The sequence below is a fragment of the Dipodomys ordii genome, unplaced genomic scaffold, assembly GCF_000151885.1.
Source record: "Dipodomys ordii isolate 6190 unplaced genomic scaffold, Dord_2.0 Scaffold113, whole genome shotgun sequence".
NCBI lineage: Eukaryota > Metazoa > Chordata > Mammalia > Rodentia > Heteromyidae > Dipodomys > Dipodomys ordii.
The window spans coordinates 4076041-4095342 of record NW_012267329.1 but is presented as its reverse complement, the minus strand read 5'-3'; the positions used below and the strand labels follow the sequence as shown (position 1 = coordinate 4095342).

General features: G+C 48.5%; 1 protein-coding gene across 1 annotated transcript in view; it reads right to left on the bottom strand.

Moving 5' to 3' along the window:
* Positions 1–19302, bottom strand: part of St5 (suppression of tumorigenicity 5) — a 110500-nt gene that overhangs the window by 1869 nt on the left and 89329 nt on the right. The window contains exons 7-18 of the mRNA XM_013028680.1: positions 18364–18460; positions 17702–17746; positions 16084–16268; positions 14715–14824; positions 14429–14498; positions 10849–10926; positions 10185–10325; positions 6864–7012; positions 2776–2953; positions 2456–2497; positions 1615–1726; positions 517–756 (exon numbers count right to left, since the gene is read on the bottom strand). Coding sequence (XP_012884134.1) covers positions 517–756; positions 1615–1726; positions 2456–2497; positions 2776–2953; positions 6864–7012; positions 10185–10325; positions 10849–10926; positions 14429–14498; positions 14715–14824; positions 16084–16268; positions 17702–17746; positions 18364–18460 — 1447 coding nt within the window. The remainder of the gene's footprint in view (positions 1–516; positions 757–1614; positions 1727–2455; positions 2498–2775; positions 2954–6863; positions 7013–10184; positions 10326–10848; positions 10927–14428; positions 14499–14714; positions 14825–16083; positions 16269–17701; positions 17747–18363; positions 18461–19302) is intronic.

Below are 19302 nucleotides of genomic sequence, written 5' to 3'. Positions count from 1 at the left end.
ATCAAAGGCAAGTTGCTCTGAGGTATGTAAAAGTCCTGCTGTCTTGCCTCCTGCCTCCACCCGTGCATGCCTAGTAAAGACATTTAGTAGGACAAGAGAACTTCACTCCTTTGCAACTTTCTATCAGAGAAGAAGGGGGATTAAGAAGCTGGGCCCGCTAGCTGTGATGATGTATGCTTGTACTCCCAGCTACATAGGAGGCATCAGCAGGAAGGTCACAGTTGGAGGGTGGCCCCAGGTAAAAATTACAAAAGCTACATGAAAAGTAACTAAAAAGGCTGGAGCAGGGCTCAAGTGTCAGTGTGCCTGTCTATCACGCTTGAGGCTCCTAGTATAAATTTCAAACCCCAGTACCACCAAAAAAAAAAGAAGATGCCTGGCTCTGATTCCAAAGAGCTACCATCACAGTGCCTGGTTATTTAACTCTGCCTGTGACATAAAGGTTAGAGAAGGCTCATCACACACCCATACACGCGCATGTGTGCGTGTGCACACACACATACCCTCAGACCTTACCCTTTGCCCGACACTTCCGTAGCTCCCTATCTTGGATGAAGCCAGCAAACATCTGAGACTCCATAAAAACCTCAAGAAAACGGCGGATGCTCTTGGAGGCCACAGACTTGCGGAAGGCTTCTCGCTGAAAGGCCCTCTCCCCCTTCTCACTCTGGGTCAGAAAGAGGGAGTAGTGCCCAACAGTCTCCACAAAGAACCGGATAAACACCTCTGATACCAGTCCATTGAGGGTATTACATTCTGGAAGAGAAAAGAAAATCTACGAGGGTTAGATCAAGAGCCTACAGAAGCCCAGTCGACGGCTTCCCTTCTCCCAGCAAAACTTCAAGCACTTTTTGCTCTTGAAATGATCCTGTGTGCTTACATGAAAAGCTCCTAGAGGTCAGAAACTGCTCTGAACAGGGAAGCTGGCAGACAATGAATGAATGAATGAATGATTTAAAGTAGAACTTGGCGACCAATATACTACTACTTTCCTAGCCTCTGAGGCAAAGGAAGGGCCTTCCAGCTTCTGTAATGGCTTGAAGGAAAACCCAAAGGGAAGGACCAGTCTTTGTAGCTGTGCTGCCTTTGCATTTTCCTTCCCAAATATCCTAAGGTAGAAAACATGCAAGGGGCCAGGCATAGTGGCTTTGGCCTGTAATCCCAAATACTTGGGAGGCAAAGATGAGAAGAATCACAGCTCACCGCAAGCCTAAGCAAACAGTGAGACCCCCATTTCAACCAATAAAAGCTTGGTGTAGTGGTGTGTAACTTTCACTCCAGCTATGTGAGATGCATAAAAAGGAAGGTAAAGATCAAGGTCACCTGGACAGAAAGTACAAGACTCTGTTAGAAAAACAACTAAAAGCAAAAAGTGGCTGGGGGTATGGCTCAAATAGTAGTGCTGACCTAGCAAGCTCGAGGCCCTGAGTTCAAACCCTAGTACCAGAAAAAAAAGAAAACAGGTACTGAGTGAGACCAAGGTCCTATACCTGGAGCCTCATCACCTAAAAAGGGTCTGATGCATAGGAATAGGGTCCAGGACTCATGAAGCCCAGACCCAGAACATAAGAAGCCTGAGACCAGAGAGATTCTGCTTAGGAAAGCTTCCCTCACCATCATCAGAGTCGCTGTCAGAGTCCTGGGAGATCAATTCATTCTTCCTCTCTAGAGCCTGCTCCAGAGCTGCCTGCAACTTCCTGGGTAGCAATGTGTCTTCATCATCCATCTGCAGGAGAAGGAAGACACTGTGATAACCACAGCTGACAGTGACAAGCATTTATTGCATGCGAAGCCCTGACTGAAGTCTCTCCTATTCCTTTTGTCTTCAGCTCCATGTGGAGGTACAGGGAGACTGTGCCACAGCCTGCGTCTCAGTAACTTCAGACTCTGTAGCCACATCTTGAAGCCTTGTAATGCTGCAGTGTAATAGATTCTGTATAATAGACTATTACGCTCATTTGTAAGAAGCCAGGAGAATTGCCATGATCAACAGGCTTTTGGCAGGTGGCAATAATGGCTGCCAACCTTCACATTACAAAGCACACTCTAGTACTGTTTATAAAATCCCCAGAATACTTCAAGGCAGGTGCTATCATCACCATCATTTCACAGATAAGAGCACTGCCTCATAGTTGTGAGGCCTGTTCAAGATTATGTGGCTCTAAGGTGGCAAAGCCCAGACTTCTACACTCTGTGCTTCATACTCCAATACTGCCTTCCGAAGGCAATGACACCAACCAGAAAGGCAGATCCTGTTGAGGATAAGGGTTCCCAAGTCAGCATCTCCCCACCCCTGTCTACTCTGTGAGCATGGAACCTGGAACTCAACACACAGACCAGGAGACTGACTTCTATGATGGAGTGGAGTGCTTGGGGGCCTGTCTAACAGAGCCCACTGTTCTTAGACTGGAGCCCACTGGAGCAGGCTGAGGTTCTGCAGCCTTAAAGCTCTTACCTGCCGGATAAATCGGTCAGATCCCAGATTCACCATCAGCGCCTGAAAAAAGGAGTCATTAGAGGCAGTGGGGTTCAGAGAATGAGTTCTGCAAAGGCCTCTAACAGGTCCCCAAATCTCCATTTACCCAGGGACAGAAGACAGGAAAAAAAAATCCAACCAGAGATAGATCCACCCACCCACTAGGAGAAAGGACAGAGCTAAATAGAGGCCTGGAGAGCCCAGGAGGAAGATCCCAGCAACCTTCTCTCTCCCCACCTTGACCTCCTGAGGTCTCGGTCCCCACCCATCCCTCCAAGCTGGTTCTCCACATGGCCTACCTCTTCCACAGGTAGTTCCTTCAGTTTAGGAAGGGAACTGGAGAGCAGGCCAACCAGGAAAGGGGTGGGACAGCAGACGATGTCAATCATGGAGGCCGGAAGGACAGGAATGAAGGTGTGCTGCCAGGAGAAGGGGTAGAGCAAGGCCACCACAGCATGGGAGCAGCTGGACAGGGTACTGATAGACAGAGAGACAGAGTCCCTGAGCCCAGGTCTATCTCCTGACCAGTCCAGGCCCAGTACCTTGAAGAAGGATAGTTAAAAGCCTGCTGGAGGCTCAGGACATCCTTTTATGTCACACTTCCAATGCAACAAAGATGCTAATGGGACTAAAGGACTTGGGGATTGATCTTTAAGAGGCAGAGCCCCCCCCCACACACACACATCTGACCATTGCTCATGGCCTCATGGACACCAATGCTAGACACATTGGAGACTGTACCAAGATACAGCCACTGGGGCTGGGAAGGGGGCTCAGTGGTAGAGTGCTTGTCGCCTTGCATGCATGAGGCCCTGGGTTTGATTCCTCAGCACCATATAAGCAGAAAAAGCTGGAAGTGGCACTGTGTCTCAAGTGGTAGAACGCTAACCTTGAGCTGAAGAGCTCAAGGATGGCACCCAGGCCAAGAGTTCAGGCCCCACGACCGACCAAAAAAAAAAAAAAAAAAAGATACAGCCACAGAGGTTTGCAGCACCACTTGAACATACAAAAGACACACACAAAGAATAACCAGAAGGTACTAGCAGATCCCAGCTAGTGGGGCTATCAGTTCAGACTGGGGGCACAAAGGCTGAGACAGCAAGAGGTAACACAAATCCACAGTGTCCAGGAGCAGGAAGGTCACAGCTGGGGCATTTCACCACTGGGGCCCATGATTTAAAAAATAGTAACTTCGGTTATAAGGAGTAGAGCTGGGGCACAGTTTTGGTGTCTTTCAACCTAGAACCACTTCTACTTCTCTGTCCTCTAACTGCTCACTCCTTTCTCCTCATCTGGCAACAGGTCTGACTAAACAGGGAGTGAAGCGCAGGTACCATTCTTTTTTTTTTTTTGGTCCGGTCATGGGGCCTGAACTCTGGGCCTGGGCGCTGTCCCTCAGCCCTTCAGCTCAAGGCTAGCACTCTACCACTTGAGCCACAGCGCCAATTCCGGCTTTTTTTTTCTGCTTATGTGGTGCTGAGGAATCGAACCCAGGGCCTCAGGCATGCAAGGCAAGCGCTCTACCACTGAGCCACCTTCCCAGCGTGCAGGTACCATTCTAATCAGGCTGAAAGTACCCTTCTTTCCTCTCAGGTCTCAGTGGGGTTATCCTTCTCTTGGCCTCAAGGGGGCTCCAGGCTTCCAGTCTCAGAAGTCCCACAGGGCTTCCCAAGCACAGATGAGAAGCAAGTACAATTGCTGGGATACCAGCTTGCACATGCAGAAATGTGCAGGGCCTGGTGTGTGTGGGATGCCAGAAAAACATGAGACACACTTAGTCTGAAGGGCATCCCCCACATCTGTCAGGAGGAGAGTTGCTGGGACACACACCTAATGTCCCAGCTACTTGAGGGCTGAGCAAGAAGCACCCTGAGCAACACAGCTCCTTTTCAAATCTGCATTTCTCTCTGCATCAATGTCTTCCCCCCACCCCCAATCAGCCCTGGGCTCTCTGAGCAGTTCAGCCAGGTTCATCCCAGAAATATAAAAGTTATGGAGGTGGGGGGGAGAAGAGAAAGAACAACGGGACATAAGCTGGAGGAAGGTGGCTGAATCACCAAGGTTTAGGTCCATGTGCCATCCCACCTCTCCCCTCTCTAGTCTGAGGTAAACTCTGAGCACATCCTTTATAAGTCTGAAGATTGGCAGAATTTGAATGCTGAGCAGGAGAAGAACAGGAGCCTGGGCTATTTTCCTCCCAGAATGGTCCTGGAATGTGTTCAGAGGCAGCTGCAAGCCACAGGAAACAATAGCTGTATTCATAGCCCTAGGAGAGCTGGAGTGGGGGGTGGAAAGAGGAGGCTCAGCCTGAGTGGGGGGTAAAATCTTCAGAAACAGAATCTCAGGGTCTGTCAGAGTCCACTGTGGTCTGGCCAAGGCAGGGCTCTACTGTTGGCTGAAAGTGGCAGGGGTGGGGCTCCGGGAGCTGCTCCTGCAGCTGGTTCCAGCTACCTGGAGAGGCCCCTTCACACTGTGTCATGGAACACCTACACTGACAGACACGGAAGCACTGGGCCTGGGACAGGAACTTAAGAGGACGCGTCATCATTTCTAACCCGTGGCCACCTCTGGAAAGTTCAGTGGCTCTAGTTTTGGCAGGTGGGCCTGGGTTCCTGCCCCAGTGCCCCATGAGAAATACTGAGGGGGGCATCTCACCTGTTTCTCTCTATTCTCACCTCATGCAGACAGTCGAAAATGACCTGGGAGTTGGAATTGCTGGGAAACCAGACATTGAAAGGCTGTTTTCTTTCTGCCTTCATCTCAGTCTCTCACTCACACTCACACTCACACACACACACGTACATGCACTCACGCATACATTCATATACTCACGCACACACATGCATGCAGGCACATAGCAGGTAGAATGGCTAAGGGACTAATCAATCTCACTCTAGAATACCACTGCTTGTGACCAAATTTATGACATAAAGAACAAGGTATCACCAACATCCCATCCTCTTCCAGCCTAATCAACCCTAACCTGTTATTTAGAAAACAAAAATAAAGAAACCCGCAGCTATCAAGAAGAGCCGGACTTCTTTCTTCCTAGAATGCCTCATGACCAATGACAGTCACTTCTGCCACCACATCCCAGATGGGGACCTCCACTTGTGAAATCATAAATGCCAACACTCTGGACCAAGTCCTAGAACTCATCTTGCTTGTTTCTTACCCTTCCTAAACCAGCTCATAGGCCCCTCTAGTCTCTAGCCATCTTCTCTTTTGTGGTTTGACAGCCAGTCTTCCTGAACCCACCTTTCTGCCCACAGCCACAGCCGCAACCCTTTACCTGGCCTTTCTCCACAACTCCAGGGCTCCCACCAAGGGCACCTCACAGGCCCTCACTGGATGGCTTTTGTGCCTTCAACTCAGCATCCCACAAAGGCAGCCTTGCCTCCTCCTGAAGGAAAGGGCCACTACCAGCACGCACACACCTCTCTCCCTCCCTCTCCCTCTCCCTCCCCCCCTCTCTCTCCTGTCCTGGAGCTTGAACTCTGGGCCCAGACTCTGTCCCTGAATTTCTTGTGTTCAAGGCTGCACTCTACCATTTGAGCCACAGCACCACTTCCAGCTTTTTCTGAGTAGTTTATTCCAGACAAGAGTCTCATGGACTTTTCTGCCTGGGCTGGTTTGGAACTGTGATCCTCAGATCACAGCCTTCTGAGTAGCTAGTATTACAAGCGTGAAGCCAGCTTCCATTTCATATACACACACAGACACAGACACACAGACACAGACACACACAGACACACAGACACACACAGACACACACAGACACACACACACAGACACACACACACACGGAGTCATGGTCCAGACACTATTTTTTTTGTTACTGCTGTTACTGTTTCGTTTTTTGCAGCACTAGATATTGAAGTCAGCGCCTCCTCAGGTTTGCTTAGGCAGTGTTCTACCACTTGGCCATGCTTTGTGTTTGAGATAGGGTCTTACTAACTGTACCCGGAGGGGGGGGGGCTCAAAATGCATAGTCCTCCTGCTTATGCATCCTGATTAGCTGAGATTAAAGGAGTGTACCACCAAGCTTACACATCTCTTACCTTTCTCCATATTAATGTTGGTGCACTGGTACACTCATGGCTGCTTCCCCCTCTTCTCATGTTTAACCCTTCACTGGATTCCCAATCCTGCCAGCCTCTGTGCTCCCAAACCCTTCATCACATTCCAAGTTTTCTAATCCTTCTTTCCTACTTGATGTGTTTCTCAGTGCACAAACATGCATATGCACATGCACGCACACATAGCCCCCCCACATACACATCACCATATACCAGTGCAATAGTATATAACATACACTAGGACTGGTAGAAATTTGGTGATTGTTAGTGAGTGTGCCCTCCCCCCTCTTGTTTCTGTTAGGCTCTACCTGAGCTTATCTGCTACGAAAATGACCCTGCGCTCCAGCAGCAGAGAGGCGAAGATTCGGATAAGCTGGCGCACACTGAGGCAGGTAAAAAGGCACTCAAAGTCCACGTGCTCCAGACGGGAGTCCATGGGCCTCCGCAGCTCTAACACCTATGGGAGAACAAAAGAAATGGGCAGGCAAAGGCCAGGTGGGTGAGGGCCACCCACAAAGCACCTGCAGGTTGGTTTCCCTTCCCACCCTCTCCTTCCAAGGGTCTCTAGAATCTTTCTACTCGGCAGGAAGGTACAGTCTCCCCTCTGCTCAGACTTTAGCTCTGCTCCCACAAGAGGGCTAACCAAACATGGAGACAACAGGGCAGAGGCACCCCAATGCAGACTCTCAGGAAAGGGTGGGGGAGAGGGCGAACTGATTTCTGTTTTGACTAAAGAGAATGGGGAAGGCACACAGGCTCATATTTTCATGAACCCCTCCCTCTGGCCTATTTCCCCAGGCAAAGAGCTTGGCCTCCGCCCTGACTAGATCCCACAATCCATCCTTGCTCCATAGGCCACAGGAAGAGCTGTGTCTCCACATCCCAGGGCTCTGGTCTCAGCTATCACTGGGAAGGCAATGATGTTATCCTTATTGTCATGTCCCCACCCTTTCCTGCCAGGAAGTTTCCTTCCAGAGGCTGTTTGTCTTGCCATCCTGCCTTTATCTCTGTCATCCTAAGCTTTATGCCAGGGATGAGGAAAACACATGGAAAGGCTAGCTATTCCAAAGATCTTGTCAGACAGGACTGTCTCCGTCATAGAATAGCCAGAACAATCCTAGACTGTTCTGACCCTGAAACCTACTTTTCGGGACAGTGGGTAGAGGTGAGGGTATCAAAGAACCCTAGGAGTGATAGCAAGAGAAACAGCTAACAATGAAGCTGTGCCAAAGATGTCAACTGGAGCCTCCTAGTCTCATGCTTGGTCTCTCAGCATCTGTGAGTAGCAGGTATGTGAGGGCTTCCTGAAAATTGGGGTGACAAACAAATTCCCTCTTATAGTCCTAAGATGTCAAAGTAAACTCTTCTCCAGAGGCTTATATCCACCCAATCTCATTCGTTTTTAGGAATTTAAGCAAGTAAAGGAATTTTAACTTCTAACTCAGTATATATCCCTCTGAACCCCAGAAAAACAGCAAAAAGGAAACAATGACCAGTCTTACCCTGCCTCTCCTGCCAATGCTAAACTCCTGGAAGGTCCAGTGATTAGCACAGTACTGAGGAGGCCGCTGTAAGTGCGCAGTAATTGTGGGCAGAGGGAATGCCACACCATAATTATACCAGAGGCCATTTGCATCCTTTCCGGTCCCAAAGCTCTCCTCCTGAGAGGAAACTGAATCCTCATGGGACTGAGTGAGCCTAACCTATCATGGTCCACAGGTTTGTGTTAAAGAGAAAGAAAGGGGGCAATTAACATCTGTGCAGGGCAGGTGAAGAGTCAGGGAAACAACTCCATAAATAAGTTGCTTCACTTGGATTTCAGAGACGAGAGGAAATGTCTTCTGTACAAAAGCAACCAGGAGCAAGAAGAACCCAAATCAGACAGATGAGAAATGAAGCCTGGAAGGTGGCAGACCAGATCTAAAGAACTCAGCTGTCCCACCCCAAGATTATTCTACTAGCCTAATGTCCCTCTAACAGAGGATGCATCTCAAGTCAGTCTCCCTCTCTCTCAGCAACATGAACTGAACCCTTCCCTTTTCTAGAACCTAACTCTCATGTCTTGCTCTCAGAGGATGCCCTTCTGAGAAAAACAAAGCCATCAGATGAGAATCAAAATCTGTAAGCCTTCCCTCTTCTCCTAATAAAAGCCAGTCTTCCAGTGAAGCACACTGTACCTTCTCAATGAGTATATCTTCCTTCCTCTCCTGTAACCTTAACTTCTTCTTCTGGGGCCATTCACACTAGCATCCACACATCTTTCACCAACTTCTTGCTCCCCGTTTCCTTTGACTGTTTCCTTTCCTAGTTGGCTTCAAAGCCAATCCCAGTGAAAAGCTGTCTATACAAGTTGCACTTGCACTTGCACGCACACACACACACACACACACACACACACACACAGAGAGGCTTCTGGGCCCCTAGACCCCAGCCTGACCTGGGATAGTACCTGGTCACTGTTTACAACGCGCTTCCTAAGTAACAACTTTGCTCCCTCCTCCTCACTTCCTATGTCTTCCAAATTAATCTGACACTGCTCCATGGCAGTACTGAGGATGGCCTATTCCTGGGCTCTATCTCTTCACTATTTACTAAAATAGTAACAGGTACAAAACTGAATACTTCCTCTTCTTCATCATGGCCCCTCCTTCACATGCTCCCAGATCAAGCTTTGGCTCCATCACCTAACCTGTTGTTCAGACCAGAAACCTGGTCCTCACACTTACTTTTCCCCTTCCTACCAAACACAACGCATCACTGCTCCTAAGTCTAAAACACATTTCAAATCCATCTGTGTCTCTGCCTTGACTCCGGCTACAATCATCTATTGCCTTACTGTACTACAGCTAATCTCTCTGTTTTTACTCCATCCTATTATCTGCACAGTAGCCAAAGCAACCTTTTAAAAACCTATCAGATCTTACCTTAACCCTCTTAGATAAAATCCAAAGCCTTTAACTTGGCCTGGCAGGAGCACTGTGGTTTGGTGCCTGGCCCATCTACCCTTCCCTCCTTACCACCCTTTCTACCACGTTGGCCTTTTTTCAGTTGCTTGACCAGCCTATGCACCTCCCACATTCTTGTCTGTGCACTCTCTGTTCCAGCTCCCTGAAATAATCTCCCATCCACCTTCTTCTCCTTCAATCTATCTCCTTCTTCCTGCTTCACTTTGCTGCCTCTAATCACTGCTGAGGTGCCAGGTAAACTTGTACTTTCTCAGCAGAGCCCTTCCTGGCCCCCTAACCTAAAGCAGACCCTTTGTTACACTCTGCGCTTAGACTAGCAACTCACGGAGGACAGAGCTCTGTCCTCTTAACTTTATGACACTGCCCAAAGCAGGCACAATCCTTGATTGTGGGAGAGTGGGTATATACAGTAAATATTTGGTATGTGGACAAAAGGAAGGTAATTGGGGTGCTATTTTATCTAACATGTAAGGGAAGATTCCCAGAAGGAGCAAAGAGTTGGGCAATATTCAGCGCTCCATGGTTTACTTTCAGTCCTGTGAAACGGTGAGCAAGGAGGAGGGAGGTATGCATTCTACACCTCCCACAGGCTGCAATGCTGGCTGGCCAGGTTCAATTCCAGTCCTCGCAAGGGCTGGAAAGAAGAGCAGCAGCAGTCCCTACCTCATTGCCAGCACCTGGCAGGAAAGTCTTTACTTTGATGGTCTTCCCTGGGGCTGGGAAGGGCGACTCCATAAGACTTCTCATGAAGGGATAGACCAATGCAGCGGAGATCCCACGCCGGCGTTCCACCTCATCTAGGACCTGTGCCCACCACCAAGAGCCCAAAGAGAAAGGGTGTCAGGAGCTGCCTTTCTACATCCTAAGCAGCCTGATATCTCCCCAAGCTGGGCTGAAGACCAGGAGATGGGAGGACTGTCCTGCCAGGATCTTTACACCCTTCCCATTTTCCTTGGCACTCAGTGACTATTCTTTCCCGCTTACTGGCCTTGCTTCAGTTCCCTAGAGTGGAGCAGCTGAGCCAAGGAAACACCAGCTGACAGTCAGCTTCCTGGGCCCTCCTGGTTCTCCCAAGGACACTGGCTCTGTCCACAGCCCAGGGTGGGCTTTGAAATAAACAGACACTGTTAGCATAGATGCTGGGGGAATGCCAGCCAGCTAGGTAAGGAGCCAGGTTTGGAAATAAGGAGAGAGCTCACTTGTGCTTGCTCTTGAATTCTCTTTCTCTCACCCGCTCTACACAGGTGGTTTTCTCATCTTGGCTGGCTGCAGCCATTCCTATGGGAGCTGTCAGCTGGGAGCTGGGGAGGAAGCCAGAGTCTCTTACCTTGGAAAACAAGCCGAAGCAGCCAAGGCGGCTGATGACACAGTACACCTCTGGCAATCGAGGCCCTTTCCCGCTTGGCTGGGCCAGGATGAAAAAGAAAGAGACACACACACACAGAGAATGCATGAATTACATTATTTATTATTATTATTATTTGGAACTGAGGTCTAAGTACTGTTCTCTAGTAGAAGACTCCAAGCAACCCCTAAACACAACCAGGTCCCCCAAGACAGGGTGCTATTCTTCAGGGACAGGCATTGGGTTTTTTCAGGCCAAGGTGCCAGGCTCCTACCAAGCACCACATAGCCTCTCCTACTAGTAGGACACTGACAGTGGTTGGCAAAGGACAGAGCAGTTTGGCAGAGGCTACAGGGTGATTTGTGGGTTTAGATCCAAAAGGCTGGCATCCTAGAGGACTTAAGTAGATTCTCACTAAGAGCAAGACATGTAGCTTTATGCTCCCAACAGGGGAAATTCTACAAAATGTCCCCTCTCCTCAGCTGCTTTTTCCTCTTCCTTAATTCAACCTCATTCTAGGAAGACAAATTGCACACCCAGAAGGGGAGGCATGATTACCTCTATTTTCTCTATTTTGCAGATGAGGCCACAAAGTTAAAAAAAAAATAGATGAAGCCATTCCCTAAGGTTATATAAACAGAGGCTGTGCAGTCAGGAGTCATTTTGGCCTTTGTCTTTTCTGTCTTACCTCCAAAGCCTGCTCATTTTCTGACAAGCAGAGAGGGAAAGAGATACAAAGACACAGGATAAAGGTATGCTATCAGGCAAAAAAGAAAGAGGGATTTAAAAGGTAGGTAAAGGAAGCTGGTGCCTGGTGGCTCATGCCTGTAATGCTAACTACTCAGGAGGCTGAGATCTGAGGACTGCGTTGAGCCAATCTGGGCACGAAAGTCTGTGAGATACTTATCTCCAATAAGCCACTCAGAAAACCAGAAGTAGTGTTGTGGCTCAAGTCATGGTAGAGCGCTCGCCTTGAGCTGAAGAGCTGAGGGACAGTGTGCAGGCCCAGAGTTCAAGCCCCATGACCGACAGGAAAAAAAAAAAAAAAAAGGTAGGTAAAGGAGATGTGCCTATGGGCTCTTCAGGCCTACAGCCCCCGCAAGGAGGCTGGGAGAGTCGATAGTCCCACAAGGGGCTGGCAGTAGTCTATGACTGCCTCTGGACTCAGGCCTGGAGGGTCTGACAAGACCCAGTGGGGAGGGAACAGAGCAGCAGGTGCTGGCCCCTCATGCAGACTGCTAAGCAGATGCAGATGGGACTATTTCAGTCTCCAAACCTGCTGGCTGCACGTCACAGATCTAAAGAGAAGGCAGAATCTCTTTTTGTCCATATTAGGCTTGAAACTCACTCTTCTCTCTTTCCCTCTCCCCCGCCTCCCCTAAAGCCCCAAGTGATTAAATCAAATATGTGGGATTTGGGTTAGAATCATTGTGTCCAATCTGCAGGAATGCCGAGCTAGTGCCAGCCCCCTTGGCAGAGACCCAGCCCAGGCCCTCTCTGTAAACGCCAGGACAAACATGCTCTTCCCTGGGGGCAGCGGGCCCACTGCAAGGAGCAGCCCTGCTCCATCCATGCACTGGCAAAAGCAGCCTTTGGAACACTCTTCCTCTGGGGCCCAGGGGACCCAGGCACATGCTGATTTTGGCATGGCTCCCTACCTGGCACCTGGACTGTTTCATGTTTCCTTAGCCCCACTCCCTGGACACTTAATATCCAAACAGTCCTTCTCCCCAGAACATCCTTTGGGGATCCAAGAGTACTAGATTGATGGTAAAGGACTTGATGTCAGTTCTTGCTCTGCCCTTCAAGGGCTGTGTGACCTTGGGTAAGTCATCTACCTTAGAATTTCAATTTCTTGCCAGGCGCCTGGTGGCTCATGCCTGTAATCCTAGCTACTCAGGAGGCTGAGATCTGAGGATCATGGTTCAAGGCCAGCCCAAGCAGGAAACTCCATGAGACTCTTATCTCCAATAAACCACTAGAAAGCTGGAAGTGGTGCTGTGGCTCAAGTGGTAGAGTGCTCACCTTGAGCTGAAGAGCGCAGGGACAGCACCCAGGCCCAGAGTTCAAGCCCTACGACCGACACACGCACACACACACAAAAAAGAATTTCAATTTCTTACACTATAGATCAGGGTTTATAAGACTCCATGAGCAATGGTGAAGATTTAAAGAAAAAAACACAAAGCATCTACCTTGGAACATGATAGATCCTGAATAAAAGTTTACTCCCTTAGCTCAAGGAAATTTGAGCCAAAGGGGTGGATATTTATCACATAATTCTCAGGCCTTACCAAATTATCAGTACAGGCAAATGGCATCTTTATGTGTCTCTTCTGTCAAATACTAAACGATTTTAAGGGCCTTATATGGCTCTAAGGCTGGACATTCCCTATCCCCTACTTAGCCTGTCCTATAATTAAAATATTAAAAATTGGCCCCACTAGCTAAAGTTCTTTAAGGATAGGGTATATACTAAACTAACTCTCTCTCTCATGCATGCTAGGTAAACAGCACTTATTGTGTGACAAGGTTTTACTTAGCAGCTCAGGCTAGCCTGGAACTCAATATGTAGCCTAGGCTGACACAGAACTCTCCAATCTTCCTGCCTCTGCCTCCTGAGTGCTGATATTACAGGTCTGCATCACTATACCTAGTTTCAGAACTCATCTTTATGTGACTTCAGCATACAGTCTGATGCAAAGCAGGTATGTAAGTGCTTCTGAACAAAGGAATAAATGAATGGCCTGGAGTTCTTCTTTTAGAGTTTTTTCTATAATTGACCCCTATCTAGGACTTCCCTAACATACCCCTAAATTGGTATGTGTGAGGCCTTCTCCCACTAAGCTCCCCACCCCCACCCCGAAACCTCAATGCATTGTCCAATGACTTGGGGCTGGGGGGAGAGGGGGACAGGAGTCAGTCTTTGGACCTTGATTACCTCCTGGCTCTCTCTGACTCTATTTCAATTTGTTTCTCAGGGCTGATGGGAATAGAGAGGGGAAAAGACTTTTTCCTTGTAAAATGGCTTATATTTTTAAGACCTGATGTGCTTCCCTCCAAGTACAAGGCTTCTTTTTAAGAATCTCAAGGAAAATCCTGCTCATACTCCAGACCTTTCAGACCATGGCTAGGCCTCCTCCCTGCATCATACTGGTCATGTATGAAGGTGAGGATGTGATTCAATCTGATATATATACACATACTGGTTTGAGGGGATAATATGACTATCGACATCAGCAGAGACCACAATGCAAGGAAAAATAAATGAACAAAAAAGTAGGGAAAAGCTAAAACATGGCAATCCAGTAGAAGGTATCCACTCTTTTCTCTTATTGTGCACAGTCTTAGATCCGGGGACCCAATCAAGGGAAGGGTTACTCTGAACTCTAGTATCCCAAGAATGCCTCTTCCATGCACGTGTGTGTGTTTATGTTAGGAGGAGGGGACAGGCTCAGATCTCAGGTGTCATCTTGAGTTGTGGAAGGACATATGGACACAAACAAATACCCCAGTCCATCTCCTGCCCCGCAGCCTCTTAGGACTGAATGGCTCTACTTACCAGTAAGCGCCTGCAGTAGCCAAAGCGTCTGCTGCCATCTTCCCCAGTCAGCATGAAAGAAAAGGTCTCACTAGAACCAGGAAGAGGGAGAGGTCTGGCATCAAGGAAGTTAGCAGAGGACCCCAGCGACAGTCCCCAAGAACAGGGACTCTCATCCCAGGGGCAGAATGACGAGTTGGATTACTGTAGGAAAGCAGGTCTGAGCCAGGGCAAACTCACTCAATCTGCTGATCTTGGGGATATTATATCCCCTTCCTCCCTCCAACTAGACCAGGCCAGGTCTCACCTGCTATACTCTGACACAGGGAGCCAGTCCTTAGCATCTGGGAAACAAAACTGGGGGATAGCTTTGAGCCTTTCTTCTGCCTCCCGCATTTGTTTGGTGGGTCTGTCGAGCTGCAGGGAAGAGGACAGAGATAACCAAGAAATGATAAGGAACCTCAGGGTAGGGGTGGGAATGGCTGAGAAGCATCTCCTCCCCCAAGAGTCCTAAATGCCATCCCACCAACTTCATGCTTCTCAGAAACCTTGTCCCATCCCTAATTCTTAGAGGTCCAAGTGTGAGGCTGAAACATCAGTTACTTATTCATTCATTTGCTAAGTGCTGAGTACCTTGCATATGGCATCTGACTGTGTGCTGTGTTCTGAGCTACAAGTGCAAATGTAGACAAGGGCCGGATCTGTACATTCTGGTTAGAAGAATGAGAAAACACAACATATCAGAGGATGCCAAAAAGGAAGAAAAAAGATATGCAAGAGAGGACTGTACAGGAGGGGCTACATCCAGGCATCTAGAAAGACCCCAGAAACAGATGCCACTGGGCCAGATTGAAAACTGAGAAAGAATGGGCAGAAGACTCCAAGAAAGGAAATTCCAAGGAAGCAAGGCAAAGTAAAAGGGTATAAATGTTTTAAGAAAGGAGGCCAAGCTGACTGGCAAGAAACAGAGAAGTGGGAAGAGATAAAAGTAGGGGTGGTGGTAGTTACTAACAAGAGGACAGACACCAGCTTTTTTTTTTTTTCCGTCAGTTGTGGGGTTTGAACTCTGGGCTTGGGCTCTGTCCCTGCGCTCTTCAGCTCAAGGCAAATGCTCTACTGCTTGAGCCACCGCGCCACTTCCAGTTTTCTAGTGGTTTATTGGAGAGATAAGAGTTTCACAATCTCCTGCCTGGGCTGGCTTTGAACCGTGATCCTCAGATCTCAGCCTCCTAAGTAGCTAGGATTACAGGCCAATGGTGCCAGGCATCCAGGTTTCTTTATGGGTAATAAAATGCTCTCAAGTTGATTGTGGTGATGATTGCATGGTTCTGCAAATACATGAAAGAATTCTGAATTGCAAACTGTATGATGTATAAACTGTAAATTGAATGAGTGAGATATATTTCAATAAAGTGGCTAAGGAAGAGAAGTGGAGAGCAGGAGGAAAGAAGGGAGAGGAAGGGAGAAGTTGTGGAGGTTTCTCAAAACCTTTCACTCCTGCTGAACAATATGCATTTTATGCTTAACTCTGAGAAGTACTCTCAGCTTTCATCCTCCTAAATAAGCACGAGGCCCCCCAAACACCTGATGAGAAGCTAGAAAGAGAACCTTCTTCCCAAAGGGGCCAGGCAGAGAGGAGGGGGAAGTGAGGCAAGTTTGGGGGAGGGGGCGGTCACCTTGGGAAACTGGTAGGAGACTTCAGGGAGGTAGGTGTTTCGGGATGGCTTCTTCTTAAGGGACACCACCACAAAGTACTCAAAGAGTTCCCGTTCTTGCCACTCAAGCAGCTCCAGCTCCAGGGTCCGGTAACTGGGTGCACGTTTCAGCATGGACTGGATATGGACCAGGCGCTGTGTGTGGGCTGGGGGCAGGTCTCACATGAGGGAGGGGACAAGCAGGCTGGCCCCTCACACACCTTCCATCTCCCCTCCACCGCCATTCCATTCAACCATCTCTCTGAATCATCTTGAAACACATAAACCCATTTGACTCTATTCTAGTTAAGTCTGGGGGAGAAGTAGTTTGCTTATGGTTGTCTATGACCAAACAAAAGTCTCTATCCTAACACAGGGAGCTACTAGGCTGGTTTTCCTGGAGCCTCTGAAAGTTGAGCTAGAGCCAGCAGAACTGCCAATGCCAGGCAAGACATAGCACTAGCACTCATCCTGTTACCCCTGCAGACATGGAACCTCTGAATCACAAGGTATGAACACACACAAAGCCTTCATCCTTGGGCTCCAAATCAGATTCCTTGTATGTGGGCCCTTTGTTCCTGTCTCTAAGTCCAAAGTTCACAGGTCAATTTGCTTAGGAACCAGTGGAAGTGGGGAAGAGAGGCAAGCTCCAATTTACTGTAATAATCCAGGAAGGTCTAGGCTGGATTTCCCAGTAGCAGAGCACAGAGACTTGTCAACAGCTCCTGATATGAAGACTCCAGAACCTTTCAGTGAATAAAGCGAAGACAGGTAGCCTCTGGTTCTCTAAGGCACTAGTTTCCTCAGTTTATGGCACAATTCTTACATATGAAGGAGGTACTTGTGATCTGAACTCCTCTCTGAAACTTTTTTTCCCCCTAAGCCTGGGGTTTGTACTCAGCCTGGGTGCTATCCTTGTGCTCATTTTGCTCAAGGCTAGCATTCTATCACTTGAGCCACAGCTTCACTCCCACACTCCCAGCCTAACTGGAGATAAGACTCACGTGGACTTTCTTGCCTGGGCTGGCTAGGAAACTTAATCCTCAGATCTCAGATCTCCTAACATAGCTGAGATTAGAGGCATGAGCCCCTGGCACCCAGCTTCTCTGAAACTTTTTTTTTTTTTTGTCGGTTGTAGGGCTTGAACTCTGAGCCTGGGCACTGTCCCTGCACTCTTCAGCTCAAGGCTAGCGCTCTACCATTTGAGCCACAGTGCTACTTCCAGCTTTTTCTGTTTATGTGGTGCTAAGGAATCGAACCCAGGGCCTCATGCATGCAAGGCGAGCACTCTAGCACTGGGCCACCTTCCCAGCCCTCTCTGAAACTTTTATTAGCAGATCTAGTACTAATTCCCATGGACAGTAGCTTGACAAAGTATGGGGAGGGTGACCAATGTTTGGATTTACCATGCAATGTGAAATGTTAAATGCTGAGCTGTAAGAACTCAGAACTGAGATCTCAAGAATTACAGACTTCTCTGCAGCTCCCTGCTCTGGTGGCCACTCCATCCAGGTGAGCATGTGACCCTGGGAGCACACATGCAGTAGAAGGGAGGGCTGGTTTCCCCTAGCCAAGGCTGGGAAGGGGTGCCAGGCCTTACCTTTGAACCTGTCATCAGAGTCACTCTCGCTCTCACTGTTCTCATCTGGAAAAGTAACACATGAGTGAATGCTTGCTAAGCTCCTGCCCCACAGCAAATGTTTGCAGTACCTACCTCCCAACTTTTTTCACAAGGGATGGATCTGGGCTATCCTGGGCATAGATATGTAGGTAGGAGGTAAGGGGGTTGGTACCAGGATCTCTCAGAATCTAGATCTCAGGTACTGATCTACATACAAGTCCTATACCAGATATAATCTAGAGTAGCTGAGAGAGTGTGGGTCAGAGGCTGAGCCAGCAGAGAGGCCTAGAGGCCTGGAACAAAGCACACCCAGCTTCAAGCAGGCCAAGATGTGAAATGGAAAACAGACCTCAACACTCAGTAAGTCAGGCCTTTCCTTTTGCCAGAAACAGATTCCCACACCAGCCTCCCAACTCAGGGCCTCATAGCCTAAACCCTGAAGTCAACCCATTCCAGGGTTGACTTCTCTCCTTGGCTCTCCCTTCTATGTGGCCGTTTCTTGGCAGGGTTCTACCATCCTAGAAAGTAGAAGCACCCCTTGATCAGACCATGGAAGACAAAGTGAGGTAAGTACATGCTCTTCTCCATCCCTAATGCCCAAAGTCCCCCAAAAGCTGAACCAGCTCAAGTGTTAGGCCTACCTCTCAACGACGCTGTCTCAAAGCTGGACATAGACAGCTTTTTTAACCTCTTCTTTCCCCTCTTGGCATTGTAGATGGAGTTAATTCTTTGGACAAGCTGGGCGAGAAAAGCAGGAAGGGTGAGGTAACCCTAACCCCAGCTGCCCCTGTTTCCAAGAGGACATATTAAGAGCCTACTCTTTAATTGGGGACAACTTTCTGCACTCTGCAAGCTAGACACAACATGGGTTCTCCTTTCAAATGGAGACTCACCAGCTATGCCAGCTAGTTCTTCTCTCACCTTATCTCCAAGGAGCGGTCTCCTGCCTCAGGACAAGGACACTAAACTTAGATCCCCAGAGGAAGGAACTGTGATCAGCCTCCACAGGATGGGAACTCCTGGGTCCTGAGAGTCATTGAACCTCACACAAAGAGCTTCTCTGATGTAAAAACAGGAACAAGGATTCTAGCCTTTCCCCTCTGGGCCATAACCTGGGGCCTTGACAGGAAGAAGCTAAATTCCCAATATACCCAAGCATTGTTTGTAAGCTAAAAATACTTTCTGGCTAAATCCTGCTGTTTGGGGCTGGGGCAGTGGGCTTGATGGCCAAAGCCCACGTATGTAAATCACTGTAGGAAACTCTTCAATTACCAGAGATACAAAGAAGACCTGTATGTGAATCCTTAGATCCCTGAGAGCCTAGAAATATTTATGTGTGCCCAGACTCTCAAATTCACATACCACATATACTCATGGAGTGTCTTAGCTGACCTGTTCATCCTCCGTGAGCCCCCAAAAGCAGTCAATACATCCTTATTGGTAAGAAAAGGGAAATAACCAGGTAAAAAGGAGGACAGTATGTTACCCAGAACCTATTCAAAGGGAATTAAGAAGGGAGGGAGGGAGGGAGGGAGGGAAGGAAGGAAGGAAGGAAGGAAGGAAGGAAGGAAGGAAGGAAG